The sequence below is a fragment of the Halichoeres trimaculatus genome, unplaced genomic scaffold (assembly GCF_033239565.1).
Source record: "Halichoeres trimaculatus isolate MK-OKI-2021-1 unplaced genomic scaffold, fHalTri1.1 fHalTri1_scaffold_7, whole genome shotgun sequence".
Taxonomy (NCBI): domain Eukaryota; kingdom Metazoa; phylum Chordata; class Actinopteri; order Labriformes; family Labridae; genus Halichoeres; species Halichoeres trimaculatus.
Genome location: NW_027437185.1, coordinates 11767556 through 11781579, shown reverse-complemented (window position 1 = coordinate 11781579; position 14024 = coordinate 11767556). Strand labels below are relative to the sequence as shown.

General features: G+C 40.1%; 1 protein-coding gene across 2 annotated transcripts in view; it reads left to right on the top strand.

Annotated features, from left to right (window-relative positions):
* psd2 (pleckstrin and Sec7 domain containing 2) overlaps positions 1-11617 on the top strand; it is a 43302-nt gene extending 31685 nt beyond the window's left edge. Inside the window, exons 6-15 of one of the 2 annotated variants that reach the window (XM_074673794.1) lie at positions 1644-1801; positions 4706-4764; positions 5950-6039; positions 6192-6235; positions 6349-6539; positions 6659-6729; positions 7141-7298; positions 7831-7975; positions 8368-8511; positions 8956-11617. In XM_074673794.1, coding sequence (XP_074529895.1) covers positions 1644-1801; positions 4706-4764; positions 5950-6039; positions 6192-6235; positions 6349-6539; positions 6659-6729; positions 7141-7298; positions 7831-7975; positions 8368-8511; positions 8956-9177 — 1282 coding nt within the window. In that variant the 3' untranslated portion in view covers positions 9178-11617. The remainder of the gene's footprint in view (positions 1-1643; positions 1802-4705; positions 4765-5949; positions 6040-6191; positions 6236-6348; positions 6540-6658; positions 6730-7140; positions 7299-7830; positions 7976-8367; positions 8512-8955) is intronic. The other variant, XM_074673795.1, reaches the window with a different exon arrangement.
* Positions 11618-14024: the final 2407 nt, after the last annotated feature.

Below are 14024 nucleotides of genomic sequence, written 5' to 3'. Positions count from 1 at the left end.
CTCCCCAAAATAGCAGCCTCAGAAACTAGTGACCCCCTGCTGTGGGAGTACACTAACAGTCCAGTCTAAAAACAGACAGAGGCAAACAAGAAGAGGTCTGAGATAATGTAGCAGATCTGTAGAAAATGAGACTATCTATGGGCACAAATTGATGTGTGTCCTGAATTAATCTACTACCACTGACTCTTTGAGCAATAAAGGAATATGGAAAACAGATCACACATTTTCTGTTTGCATGGTTCTGTACAAAATTAACACCTATGTTGTTTATATTTTTAAAGTAATGGAGGTAAAATGCAATTTTTAAAATAGTTTTTGAATTGTGAAGGATATTCCCAACCCCACTTTGGTAACTACTGGTCTAGACAATGTTTTTAATTTCTTTAGGACATAGGGATGGAAACTGATTAGGTTTGCCCTTATCGATTCTGCTTATCGATCTGATTCTTTATCGATTCCCTTATCAATTCCTGTTGTGAATTTTCTTGGTACAAAAAGTAGCTTTACAGGTTTTCTGTGTCAACATTTAATTGAGTTCATACTGTAAGTGAATAAAATTCAATTCATCCCTGAGTCTGGATATTTCTGGGCATAGTTATACAGAAACAGGTATAAATTGCACACAATGTGACGTTGATGTACTGAGTTGTAATATACTAATAATTCAAGTAGGCCATCTAGTGTCTCAAAGTGGTTATAGCAATAGTTTAAGTTGTTTGGAAGCTTTCCGTAGTTATGAAGTCAGCTGTGAGCCTTTCAATTGCCTGTTAGCTTTTGACATTTGAAATTCTCAGTATTTTTTACAAAGAGTTGATGTGATATGTTTCTGTGATGAAAGTTGAAATTCTATTCTGAAGCTGAAGTTATACTGATATATGCTAACTGCTAGCATATAAATGCAGTTTCCCATATACAATAGCATCAAGCTTGTGCTATTTTGTTATTTTGGTGATTAAGGATATTTATACCATTTTAAATGTACTGAATGTGAATCTCCTGTGAAAGAGTAATGAACATTTCTTTATGAAGTCAGTTCTTCAGTAAAACTTCAAGCTGAAAATCCTGAATCAGAGTTTTCTTAGGAAACGTTATCTAACTGCTAAGCTAAGATAGCTGCAGCAGACTAGTTGACGTAAGGCCCGGCGGCTCTGGCACAATGTAAGGAATTGATAAGGGAATCGTTAAGCACAAAGGCTAACGATATCGATGGACTGAAAAATTTCTTATCTTATATTCTTAAAGTCTAAATCGACAAAAAAGACGTTTTTGATTGAATACAAAATAATTTCTCCATTCAAGAAGCTGAAACCATCAATTGATTTTCACATCTGTAGAAAATGTCAGTTAATCATCTGAATTTTATGTTTTTCCCTCAGTAAACACATTAAAAACAACAGTTTGAATGTTTGTACTCTGCAGCACTGTATCAGCAAAACACATTTCACAGCTTTCCTCTTTGTTCTTCTTTAAACTCCACAAGATGCCTGAAGCATTGTCAGACATTATCTGGAATTAAATGCGTCACTGGTAAACATGTGACCCCCTGCTGACCTTGTGGAGTCATGTCATTCACTCTTATTTACATATTGCCAGATCACAGCAAATGATCCTTCAAAGATGTTTTCCATGTGTGTGTCTAACAGGAACTTCTTGAGGGCTTTTCCACTGATGGGAGAGACCCAGGAGAGAGAGAGGGTCCTCGTACATTTCTCCAGACGCTTCTGCCACTGTAACCCTCAGACACTCACCTCTGAAGGTCAGAGCCACGAGACTGAAGATGATGATGGTGATGAAAATGACGGTACTCAAGAGCAATGTTAAACATAAAAGCTTCAGCAAATATCATGTTGAATATACACGTTAACTCTTTACAATGAGTAAAATATGTAATGATGTGCATTAATGTGGACTACCTGTATATACACACTAACTGTGAGTGGTGTGAATTCCAGATCTCTCCATTCACAGCATGAGCTGAATTTGATTTAGCCAGCAGAGTTTTAATGTATGCTGTGCAATAGATGGGCTCATTTGATCTGTCTGTGATATAAATGTGCTAGTTTCAGTAGTTAACACACATCCTGGAAAACAGTTGACCAATTTTCCATTCATGGAAAATGGAAGAAAAAGTAAAATGCCCTGGAAAATCTTCAGCTATCTTGGGAAATTACATCAACATTCTCCTAAGGTCATATCAGAGTTCACCAGAGCTGATATCACTTTTTATCTGAAAGGGATGAATTATATTTAGGAGAACTTGCTCTATAGCGAGTATGAGTCACCGCTGACTGATCATTCTAGCTGTAATTAGGAGTATGGATTTACGCAGTCCTTTCTTGTCTTGTTATATAAGGATTGATAACATTAAATCGATTAGCGTGTTCGGTTCAGTGGCTAAAGTTAAGAAGCTAAGTTTGTTTCAATACAAAGGTTTAAGGTTTGTGATTCAGCTGTTACTCAGAGCACCCTCCCTTGGTGGGAGGGTTTGATAATGAGGACGTCATGGTTTAAAATATTGATGGCTAAAGTTATTTGCATCTACTGTCAGTGTGAACTGAGTTTCCACCAGAGTATGTTACGAATAGCATCCATTAGCCACGCTCACAGCTGATGCAGAGAACCCCTCTCCAACTGCAGAACCAGAAATCTGAGGGTTTCTGTCCAATTTAAAGTAAAAAGTGGCGATTAGTTTTACATTGAGCCACATTCATCAGACAAGTCTGGAAAAAAATGTTTTCTTTCAAGATATCAAAAGAAAAAGACGATGCCTGATTACGTGCTATTGTGGTCAGGAAAAATGAGCTTTTTAAGTTTCTTGAAATGAGAAAAACACAAAAATACAAGAAGCTTAACAGGTATTTTTTTCTCACCCCATAGATTAAAAAAGGCAAAAACACTTGCAATGATTTCAGTTTAAGCAGTGCAGGTGACTCCATTGCAAACCATCCAGCGTGGCTTTATTTTCCCTTAGAGACGCAGAACACACTTATAACATTGTGAGGTGAGTTGCTTTTCATGAGAAAGATCTGGGAACGATCTTTGAGTGACAGAAAATTGGACCAACCAATGCAGGCTGCTTGTTCTGCAGTGTGTTTGTTGTGATGCTTCAGATGGAGTCGAGTGTTGAGCTGCTCAAAAATGCAGAGGATGTTAAGTTTACCTACACAAGTGTAAAGCTGGACACTACATTATGTTAGTTTTCCTCAGTGATGTTATAATGTACAAATTGCAAAAAGCAAGTACATATGTCCAAGCTTATGTTGCTTACTGTGAAGAGCTTTGAAAATCTCCCATGCATTTTTATTCACAATCAATAGAAAATGTGCGATTAACATGCCGTTTATCAGACTGAAGTATGAGCAATCATGCAATCAACTGCTTAGGAAGGTTTTTTTTAGATTTAGTTAAGATTTGATGTGAGATACTGATTAATCTTGATTCTTATCCTGATATTAATCATTTCAATTAGGGCTGCAACGATTAGTCGACATAATCGATAAAAATTCATCAAAAATTTCAAAAATTTTAATAGTCGACGCGTCGCATTATTGTTTTTATTGTGGTTGTCACATGGTGAAATCAAATACCAGGAGGTAATACTCATTTGTGGCTTCAGTTCACAGCATGAGGAGCTGTGTTATTGGATACTTTTATGGGAAAAGATCACTAAGTTCATACCTGAGGAATACTGATGAGGAAAAATCTCCACTCCCAGAGCTCAGCGCTGTGCGCTGACAGAGGCTCTGCATCTCCGGCTTGGACAGCCTGACAGCTCCCGGTGTTTAGCGTCTGATAATGTGATTTAGAGAGTCTCCTTCACTCTCTGTTACAGACAGTTTTTCAGAATCTGAGTCAGAAACTAGTGTCAAAACTCCCCTAACTTTTGAAAAGAGAGGGACTTTTATCTGATGAAGCTCTCACTCGCAAGCTCACACTGCAGCGGTAACACTCAGTGGGGAGGAGGAGGGGCGGAGTGCGCATGAGGGAAATAGCGCAAACGAAACTAAACGCATTGTTATGGAGAGCTGGGAGAGAGTCAGGCGGGATCATACAGAAAGCAAAGTAAGCCCCAATAAGCAAATAAACATTAAAAACAAGCCCAAAGTCACTGATAAGCGGTCTGTCCAACACTGCGTGCAACAACTTAATTTCCCTGTTACCTGCTTCATTCATTTTCAGATTTATCTATCTTTTTTGTATAGTAGGCTACTTATATTTTTTTATGTCATCATGAATGAAATAAAGACAAACAAACAAACAGACATGACACAGGGCTGACCAATCAGAAGTGAGAACCTAACTCTGGGTAAATGCAGTGAAAATGCAGCACACAGGTTGAATTTTAAAGGTCTGCACATTTTAAAGGCATAATTAGGTTGAAACACAAAATAACCATGATTAATCGACTAATCGAAAAAATAATCGATAGATTAGTCAACTTTAAAAATAATCGTGAGTTGCAGCCCTAATTTCAATGAATTGCCAGTGCAGAGTTGCAGTGAAAGGACAAGATATCTTTTGAGTCAGACTTCTGCTTAAAGCAGCATCTTGATTTATGGACATGATGCGTTCCTGTCATACAGCTAAATTGTGACTTTGGTAGTCCAGTAAAAGGACCTCTGGAAAAGAGAGGTCAGCTGATTCATGTCTGTGTGCATGGCAGTGTTGTGACCCGACCTTGTCTTTGTGTGCTTTTCTGCTGCAGATGGAGCCCACACATTAACCTGCGCCCTTATGCTGCTCAACACAGATCTACACGGACATGTAAGTGCTTGGATACTTGGCATGATTTCCTGTCTGTAACCTGTGAGGCATCAGAACAGTTCCTCATTCACACCTTCTCTTCCATCTGTTCCTTACTTTGCCCTGACTCTCTCCTCTTCTGTCTACCTCTCCCCTGTCTGTGGCCTACTTTCTGACCTGTTTCTGTCTCCTCAAAGTCTTAAGTCTTCACTGTTAAACTGCCGCCCTGGGGTCGGGCAGCGTATCATGATCAGTATCTTCTGTCTTATGGCTTTGCTTTTCTTGACCCTCCTGCTCTCCATGTTGAATGTGCTTTGACCAAACAGACCTCCTTTGACTAACATCCTCCCCTTTTCTCTTTTTTAAAATCCTGTTCCTCCTTTTCAATCCTGACCCTGCTAACCAAATCTGGTCCCTGGTCTCTTTCTGCCCCTGCAGGTGGTATGTATGACTATATTCCTAAAACTGTCCTGTAAGATTCATGTTTCTACTCCTGTCAGCTTATAGCAGGATGTCTGTCTGTATTTAAAATTCATGTTTTAAAAGGCACACACACACAAAACACAAAGCGAGTTTTTCATTATCTGATGTGTAATGTAGTGGATATCGTTCACCTGAGGGGAATGGTGGGTTGCTGCAACTACAGATCTGACACTATGAGGTTTTGATGTAGTCGTGCTTGTCGAAAGATTTGAACTCCTTGTGTTTATCAATCAAACAACGTTAATTATTTTAAAATATCATGAATCCATCAAGTATATCTTTTGAGCTTCAGATTCTCCAGGTTGTTACTCAGTTTACCAACTGGAAACATGAATAAAATGCCGCAAACATCATCAGTTTTCAACTTTCAGCAGTTGATTTTTGTCAGTTTTTATTGCATGATTTATACAGACACAGAGAGAAAGAGAGAGGCAGTGATACTTCCTGCTCTTTAATGATTCAGCCTGTCTGCTAAGCTGATAATCAAACAACAATAATAGAGGTGATACAATGCGCGTCACTTATTCTATTCAGCAACACCACACTGACACCTAGTGGACCCAAGAGGAACTGCGTATCATTTGGCCCAGATTAATGTGGATTGAAATGATCAGATTCTCCTGAGATGTGATACAAGAATAGTTTGAGCAGATACGTAAAAAAGAAATCAAAGCTCTGTGTTTTAGCGAGACTGATTGCTTCTGATTCTGCTTCTCTCCTCAGAATATCGGGAAGAAGATGTCCTGCCAGCAGTTTATCAGTAATCTAGATGGTCTCAACAACGGCAAAGACTTCCCAAAAGACCTATTAAAGGTACAGATCTGAACCTGTAAGAGTTCAACCATGATTTTAGCATGCTCATTCATTTATTATTTGCGTGTTTAAGCCCTTTTAATTAAATTTTTCTCAGACATATTAAAGCTTAAAATCTCAGACGTCAGTTTCTTCTTTCCTGTCACTCACAGGTCTTGTATAACTCGATCAAGAACGAGAAGCTGGAGTGGGCCGTGTGAGTAAACCTTTCACTGTTCGTCTGACGGAGAAGTCTGCAAGTTTTCCAGAAGCAAGTACCCTTGAATATGTGCTGCTCAGCTTCATCTGAATGGATTTTTGTGTGTGCAGGGAGGAGGAGGAGCTCAGGAAGAGTCTGTCAGAGCTGGTGGAGGAGCAGTGTGAGGGAGGAAGTAAGCGTGTTGCCAGGGTAACTGACGGCAATAACCCTTTCATCGCCATTCCCATTCTGTTAAACGCTGTCACCTACAAACACGGAGTGCTGACACGCAAGAGCCACGCTGACATGGACGGCAAACGCAGTGAGTGTCTACACACACAGCTACACACACACAGACACACACACACATGAACAAGCCTCTTAACTAACATTTGATCAGCATTAAGGGGCTTATTTAAAGTTTTGCTTCTCTTCTTTTAGCTCCGAGGGGTCGCCGTGGCTGGAAGAAGTTCTATGCAGTTCTTAAAGGGATGATTTTGTATCTCCAGAAGGTACCGCATCTCGTCCTCTGCTCTGTTACCATAGAAACACATATCCACCACCGCTGTCGTTGCAGTGGCGGAAGCTGTTAGGTGCTCTGCTGTGTGTGTGTGTGAGTCTGTGTGTGTGTGTCAGTGTGTGTGTCAGTGTGTGTGTGTTACTGAGATACAGACAGCATTAAAGGAGGAATGAGGCCGGCTCTACTCTGTGTTTGTCTCCCTCTGCTGTTGAAGTCTGTACTCACCAAATGTAAGGTCTCGATTTGAACAACATGCTTCTATTTCCGCTTAAGTAGCTCGGGATTATTGGCAGAATTTTATTTTATTGTGTTTTTATGTATGCAAAAAAATTGAGACTGTTTTTTTTTTTTTAATGAAGTTGAGTGAGTCTGGTAACAGATACAGTTCCTCTTCCTTCCCCAGGATGAGTACAAACCTGATGCTGACATTTCAGAGGTGGACCTGAAGAACGCAGTGAGGATCCACCACGCGTTAGCAACCAGAGCCACCGACTACAGCAAGAGAGCTTACGTATTGAAGCTCAAGACCTCTGACTGGAGAGTCTTCCTGCTGCAGGCCCCGTAAGTCACCTTAGTAAACAACATTACAGATGTCTCCATCCATGAGCTGCTTTTTATTTAGAAAGCTGACAAAGCGGTAAAACATTTAGAAATCAGTAAAAAAACATGACTTTAATCTTCTCACTTTTTCCTTCTCATCGTGTTCTGCAGCCTCTTCTTGTGTTTTCATAGTCCGACAGCCACAGGTGATTTAAAGAGTTGAACTAAGGGGAAATGCTGCTGTAAGGCCAAAAATCAAAAACACAGATTTTTGAAAAAACATTTTCCTTTTTACATTTAAAATGTACAATTTGAGCTCTAGAGTAAGACGGATGAGTGAAGCACACTTGTTACTGTTTCCTGTTACAGACGAGTGAATCATTCAAACTGAATCCTACAAGTAGTTTTCTGTGGTTTAACAGGGTCAGTCAAACAGCCATAAAGTGTCCGACCTGAGGCACATCAGCCAAGCACTGTCTTCTTCTTTGCTCACCTCTCTCTGCCTGTTGTCATCTCATTAACACTGTCTCACTCTCTGACTCTGCTCTTCCAGCGGGGAGGAGGAGATGATGTCCTGGATCTTCAGGATAAACCTGGTGGCTGCGCTGTTCTCTGCTCCCGCCTTCCCTGCAGCCATTGGCTCCATGAAGAAGTTCTGTCGGCCCATCCTGCCGTCCTCATCCACCAGACTGAAGCAGGTACACACACACACACACACACACACACACACACACACACACACACACACACACACACACACACACACACACACACACATGCTGATACATGTGCGCATATCTATATATTCCTCCATCTCCCTCCTCTCCCTCTCTTTATACAGTGTGTGTTTGAGGATAGATAAAATATATATATAAATATGTATGTTTATAATAATAAATTACATATGTATTTATTTATTTTCTACCTCCTCTTTATTTTGAAAACCCTCAGTAAAGCCGTATGTAAATCCTTCTTCATTAAAATCTCCGCACAGGGTTGGGCACTTTAACATTTTCTATTTGTGTCAGCTGGCATCTGATTGGCTGTTTTGGGCATCTCCCGGTTTTTCTCCCCGCTGTGATTGGTGCAGGAGGAGCAGCTGCTGAGTCATGAGAGCAAGCTGAAGCAGATGAGCCTGGAGCTGGAGGAGCACCGGAAAAACTCGCCCTCAGCTGACCCCAAAAGCCGCGAGTGGGAGGAGTTCCGGCTCAAAGAGCACTACCTCACATATGAGGTACAGGCTTCTCACAGCTCCGGTTAACTAGTTTGTTTTTTTTTGTCTTTAGTTTCTCTTTGACTTCATGTTTTTAAGTCATGGTGCTGTTAAAAAAGAGAGGCACCACTTTCTATTTTTAAATCATATCCATTTTTTTTTTTTAATATAAATTTTAATTTTGTAATTTTAGTCATGAATAGTAAAGACACAACCGGACAGTTTTTTTAAGCCATAATGAATTAAAATAATGAATTTTTTTGTAAAATTAAAATCATGTGAAAACAAAAATAGAGAGCTTGTGTTTTTTTAGATGTATTTCGGTGCTGTTGTTAAAAATTATTCTTTAGTCAAAATGTTTATCAAACACAAGTTTTGATCAGATTAAATATGTTTTGAAACAGGCGTAAACAGTTTAAGATCAGGCAATACATCTCTCTTTTCTCCTGTCTCCTCTCTGAGCAGAAGACTCGGTATGAGACGTACATCAGCCTCCTGCAGGCAAAGATCCGTGCTGAGACGGATGACCTTGAGAAGATCGAGGCCAGCGTGATGGGTGGCCTGATCATGGAGGGTGGCCTGGCTGGCCGAGAGTGCCACCTCCGCAAGACACAGTCCTCTCCATCCATTAGTCAGGCTCATGGTGGGCTGAATGGGAGGGCAGCTGCCTCAGGGCAGAGGAGCTGAGGGGAGAAAGGGGGGACCAGAGACCACAGCCCACAAAACAGCATCCCAGCAACCCAAATAACTAATCCGTCAACCTCTTACTGGGTTCGTTCTGTTTGTTTGTTCCTCTGTATCTTATGTTTCAGTAAGAGAATGGGCTGCAAAAAAAAAAACAACGTCCGTCACGATCCTTTCCAGAACTTTCTAACCCAGGTGGAATGAGTTGCTGTCTGTAAGCAATAGATCAGACGAAGACTGCGCACTTCCCATCAAGTGATCCTGCCAAACCTCATTTTTATGAACTCTTATTGTTGCACATTTAAATATCATAACTGTGATCCCTATTTATGAAATATCATCAGTATTATTTTGAAATGAATCTCAGAGCAATGCAGTCGTCTGTATTTGAAATGTGTTATTAGTTCTGAGCAGAGCTTTGAGTAATTTATAGGATTTTATTTTCAGGCCGGGTAGAGTACAAAGAGGGACAGACCAGGAGTCAGGCGGTGTCTCACGTTCAGATGGTACTACTGTAGCATTTTGGCCTTTTTTCCTCTCTGTTGTTTACGCACCTAGCCGATCACAGGCGTATTTAAGGACCTAAAGTACGGGTGGAGCGGGATGGCTGAAGATTCAACATATCTGTTACAGAGTGAAGAGAAAACTCTGATAGGAACTTCTCAGACGGCTCAAGCCCCTGTCATGTATAGCATATTTATTTATTTATTTAATCCTTCGAACCTTTGTTTCCAGGTAAGGTTTGCCAGGAGCATGCTTGTCATTTTAAGCGTTCCCTTCTTGACGTCCATACAACATTAAAATATGTTAGTGTAAAAGAACCGCCAGGTGGTACAACTTTGGTTTGGACTGTGTAATAAGCTGTTCCACCAGAGGGACTGGAGGTCGAGTGCCTTATTTAAAGGCACGAATCGTTGAGAGATGTGTGGTGTGTGTCGGTCACTTACTATCAAGAGACATCTGTTCATGTGTTTTTCAGTGACTTCTCCAGAGGCTCACGTTTATTCTCTTTATTTCTTGATTCACTTCTCAAACGAAAAGAAAAGCAGTGTGTGATGAACAAATTCATTGTGCCATTTTACTTTGATCCCACAAACGTAACAGAACGCAAAGAGTTGAGTGAGATGGAAAGTAAGAACACATGGTTGGACTAAGATGATTGAAGAATGAAGTAAGGGTTGGAAGAGGAATGAGTGGGTGGGTGGGTGGGATGTACTCAGATGTGAGTGCACATGCACAGGTGTGTTGAAGCTGGGGCAATGTGATGAAGTAAAAACAGCAGCATCAGGGTTTTGTCTGAGAGTTTATAGAGCATGTTTGCAGAGGAATACTGCTTTTTAAATCAGGCTGCATCCATCAAAAGCATCTTCAGTTATTCGGACCCTTTAACCTTTAACTCTCTAACAGATCCAGCTACGTCATACTCTGGAATAAAACACCAACATGAAAATCCTTCCACTGTCATCCTCACAGACAAATGTAGGTGCTTTTGGAACAGCTGGCCTTGATTTGTAAAAAGTCTTGGACATGATGGGAGAGTGTAGCAGCTGAACAGTTCCAGGTTCACGTATTAAAGTTGAGACCCCGTTCACCAAACTGTGATGGAGAGGAGAACAACTGCACCAGCAGAGAAGCCATCAAACATTCCCCATGAGTGAGCTAGAAGACTTTTTTCTAGGAGGAGGACGTCGGGCTGGTTCTGTCCAGCACATGTTTCCAGAGGAAGAGAGAAACATGTCACATTAAAGCCTGAGGACACATGGAGGAAGGAGGAAGTGGATGTTAAGAGCGGGGTGGCACTGATGCTGTTTGAGAGCACCTTAATTGATTCCAACCCACTAAAACACACACATACACACATTTTCTGTAATTAGCTTGAGACACAACTGTAGATCAGTTAACACAGTGCCCCCTCAGCTCAGCTCAGCCCTGATGTGGCTCAGAGGCAGGTCCACAGAGGTGGAGCTGTGGATGTGGACAGTGTGAGCAGTAACACTGTTGGCTCTGGAAACAGCTCCTCCGCTGCTTTGTGTGTCGTATTTACCGTTACTGATGGGACCTAAGCTGGAAACCTGGAGTCACAGCTGGAGTCCTGGAACTGGTGACCTGTACAGACCAAAATGCTGAAGAGGAGCAGAAGTTTCAAAGAGAAAGGAGCGTTTTATAAAGCTGTATTGTTAGAATAAATACCTGCTTTCTTACAGGGAGACTTCCCCCTATACTCACTTTGGCTGTTGTGATAACCATTGTTTCCCATGTTTTAGGATAGGCCTGTGCTGTACTATAGGATGGTGACAAAACAGACTTGTTGTTAAGTTTATTTATAAAATGTCAACTTTGGCACTTTGATGTCAGCATTGGATCTGTCTTTTTGTTTGTATATCTGAACTTTTTGACAGGATGCTCACACTATGTAAAGGACATATTTACTGAATATTTAGTCCGTGCTTCATAAAGTAAACTTTTATACGGATAATTGTGGTGCTAATTTGTCTTTTTTTCTACACATCAACTGCAGGGACACCACAAGAAGCTCTGAAATATGTTTTTATTTCTGTGTGTGTGCACACTTTCTGATTCTACACATACACAGAGTTTCTAATAGACACGGATTCATTCATGGTCTTCAATTAATTGGACTTAACCAAGCAGTAACCTCCGGCTACTTGTAAATAAAGTCCATGCAGAAGTGCTAAAAGCTGCAGTTCTTTCAGATTTATTCCATATAAGAAGTCAGGTTTCATCATTTATCATCCACAGTATCTAAATTCTTCCTTAACTTAAAACTGTTTCTTTCAGGAAGAAAACTGAAGCAGCACAGAAGGTTATGTGTCCGTCCAGAACAACAGAAGCAAACCACAGCAAAAAATTAGAGGAACTATATAATCAAAAGTGACATAGAATCCTAAACTTTATGTTAATTCAACATGACATGGACTGAATAAGAAGATAAATGCTTCAAGATTGGGTCCTCAGCCATCAGCCTTTAGGACCTGAAATGTAACCACACAAAATGTAATGAAAAAAAAAAAAAAAAGATGTAATAAAACCTGAAATGTAATAACTGGTTGATAATGTAACAAAGTGTTGAGCCTGAAACATTAAAAAAGGCAAAAAAAAAAACAAAAAAAAACAAAAACAAGTAATAACTCACCCAAAAAGTGATTATATTTTGGGTCATTGTTACGTTTCCGTCTCTTAACAAACCTTACGGCCCTCACTTGTTGGATTATTATTTTGTTGAGTGTAAGCCCTCACACAAAGACCTGACCTTTCATGAGAATCTTCTTTTCTTTGGTTTTAACTGGAGTAGTCACAATAAATAAAACACAGTTTGTAAAATATTATTAATTTGCTGCTCTCTGTACACATACCTCAGGTGAGAGAGAGTCACGAGGATGCTAAACTTGAAAAGAAAAGAGGAACCTCAGATAACCAGCTTTTTCATCACTAAAACTCAACGAATGGAAAAGATAACAGCCCTGACTCAAAGAAATAAGGTTCACAACAAATTAAGAAAAAAGAAAAAACAACTCGAGGTGTTTACCAACTAGTTCTGGTAAGGAAGGGGAAAACTCGATGGCTATGCGTAAAAAGAATATTAAAGGAATTCATAGAGCAGGTAGTTTGCTTTATTCTGTCCCTCTGGTACCCCTGTAGCATCACTATGTTAAAGCTGCTGTCTCTTTAAGGCTCCACAAACCCCCCTTCTCTCTGATTGGCCAGCCCTCTGGAGGCCTGTTGGGGGCGGAGCCATGGGCAGACCTTGGTGTTTGAGGCCCACCCTTTCAATGTGTCTTGAACCTGTTTGGGGATCTTTACGTGATGACTTCATCATTTCGGCAAGTCTCATGAAGATCTCGTCAAGATCGCATGCTATAAGTTTTTTTTTTTTTAAGAACTGAGTGTTTGCAGATTCAGGAACAACGTCTGATTATTTGGCCATTTGAAAATCCACATGTGTAGTGTGAACATCCAGCATTGTTACTTCATGTCCGTGTACAAAATACTGGAAAGCAAAATACCCCCTCTTCAAATCACCTCAAAACATGCAAAAACGTTTTGGGCTGAAAAAAAGAGCTAATAACTCATTCAGTTCATTTCATCAGTCAATCAACCAATCAGTCATAAGCTCAGATTATTAAAAAGTCATCCCAGGACAGCACAGAAAAAGCAGATCCAGATGGTGAGCTTTGTCATCATCACGTTTTTTATTGAAGTCTTATAAAGGGTTAATGGTTTTAGTCCCAGTCTCTCTTCTTTTCCTTTTCTAAAATAAATTTTTAAAAAGCTGGAAGGTAACAACTCTGATCTTTAATCACATCACCAGGATCGTCAATGAACCACACAAAGACTAAGGCAAGTGCTTGGATTATAACTTATCTGAAACCTGTCAAACTTTTCTGATGTTTATAACTGAGCAGCCAGATTCATCCATTTCCGGATCTGTTTCTTTCTTTTCTGTAGTTTGTTTTCAGATAAAACATCCATTTGATTTTATATGATGTATGTTAATGAAAAGCTGTGACTTCTCTCTGATGTGGGTTGAACTGAGCTGTGTCCCCTTTAGTTTCAGAATACTTCAGTTAAGTCATGTCCACCTCAGTTGATCATTTCCCATGAACGCTGCTGGTCCACAGAAATCAATCTCAGAACGGGGCTTTGATTTTATTAAATATAAGAAGTTGGCTGAACAAACCATGGATGTCCCCAAAGCAGAGTGCCTTTAGGGGGACATTGAACACATTTTTCTGTGAGTCATTTTAATAAAACTTCCAACATGCTAAAAAAAAAAAAAATTAACTTTGTTAACAAACAGTGAGGTTTAGCCATAAACAGCTATTTATTTT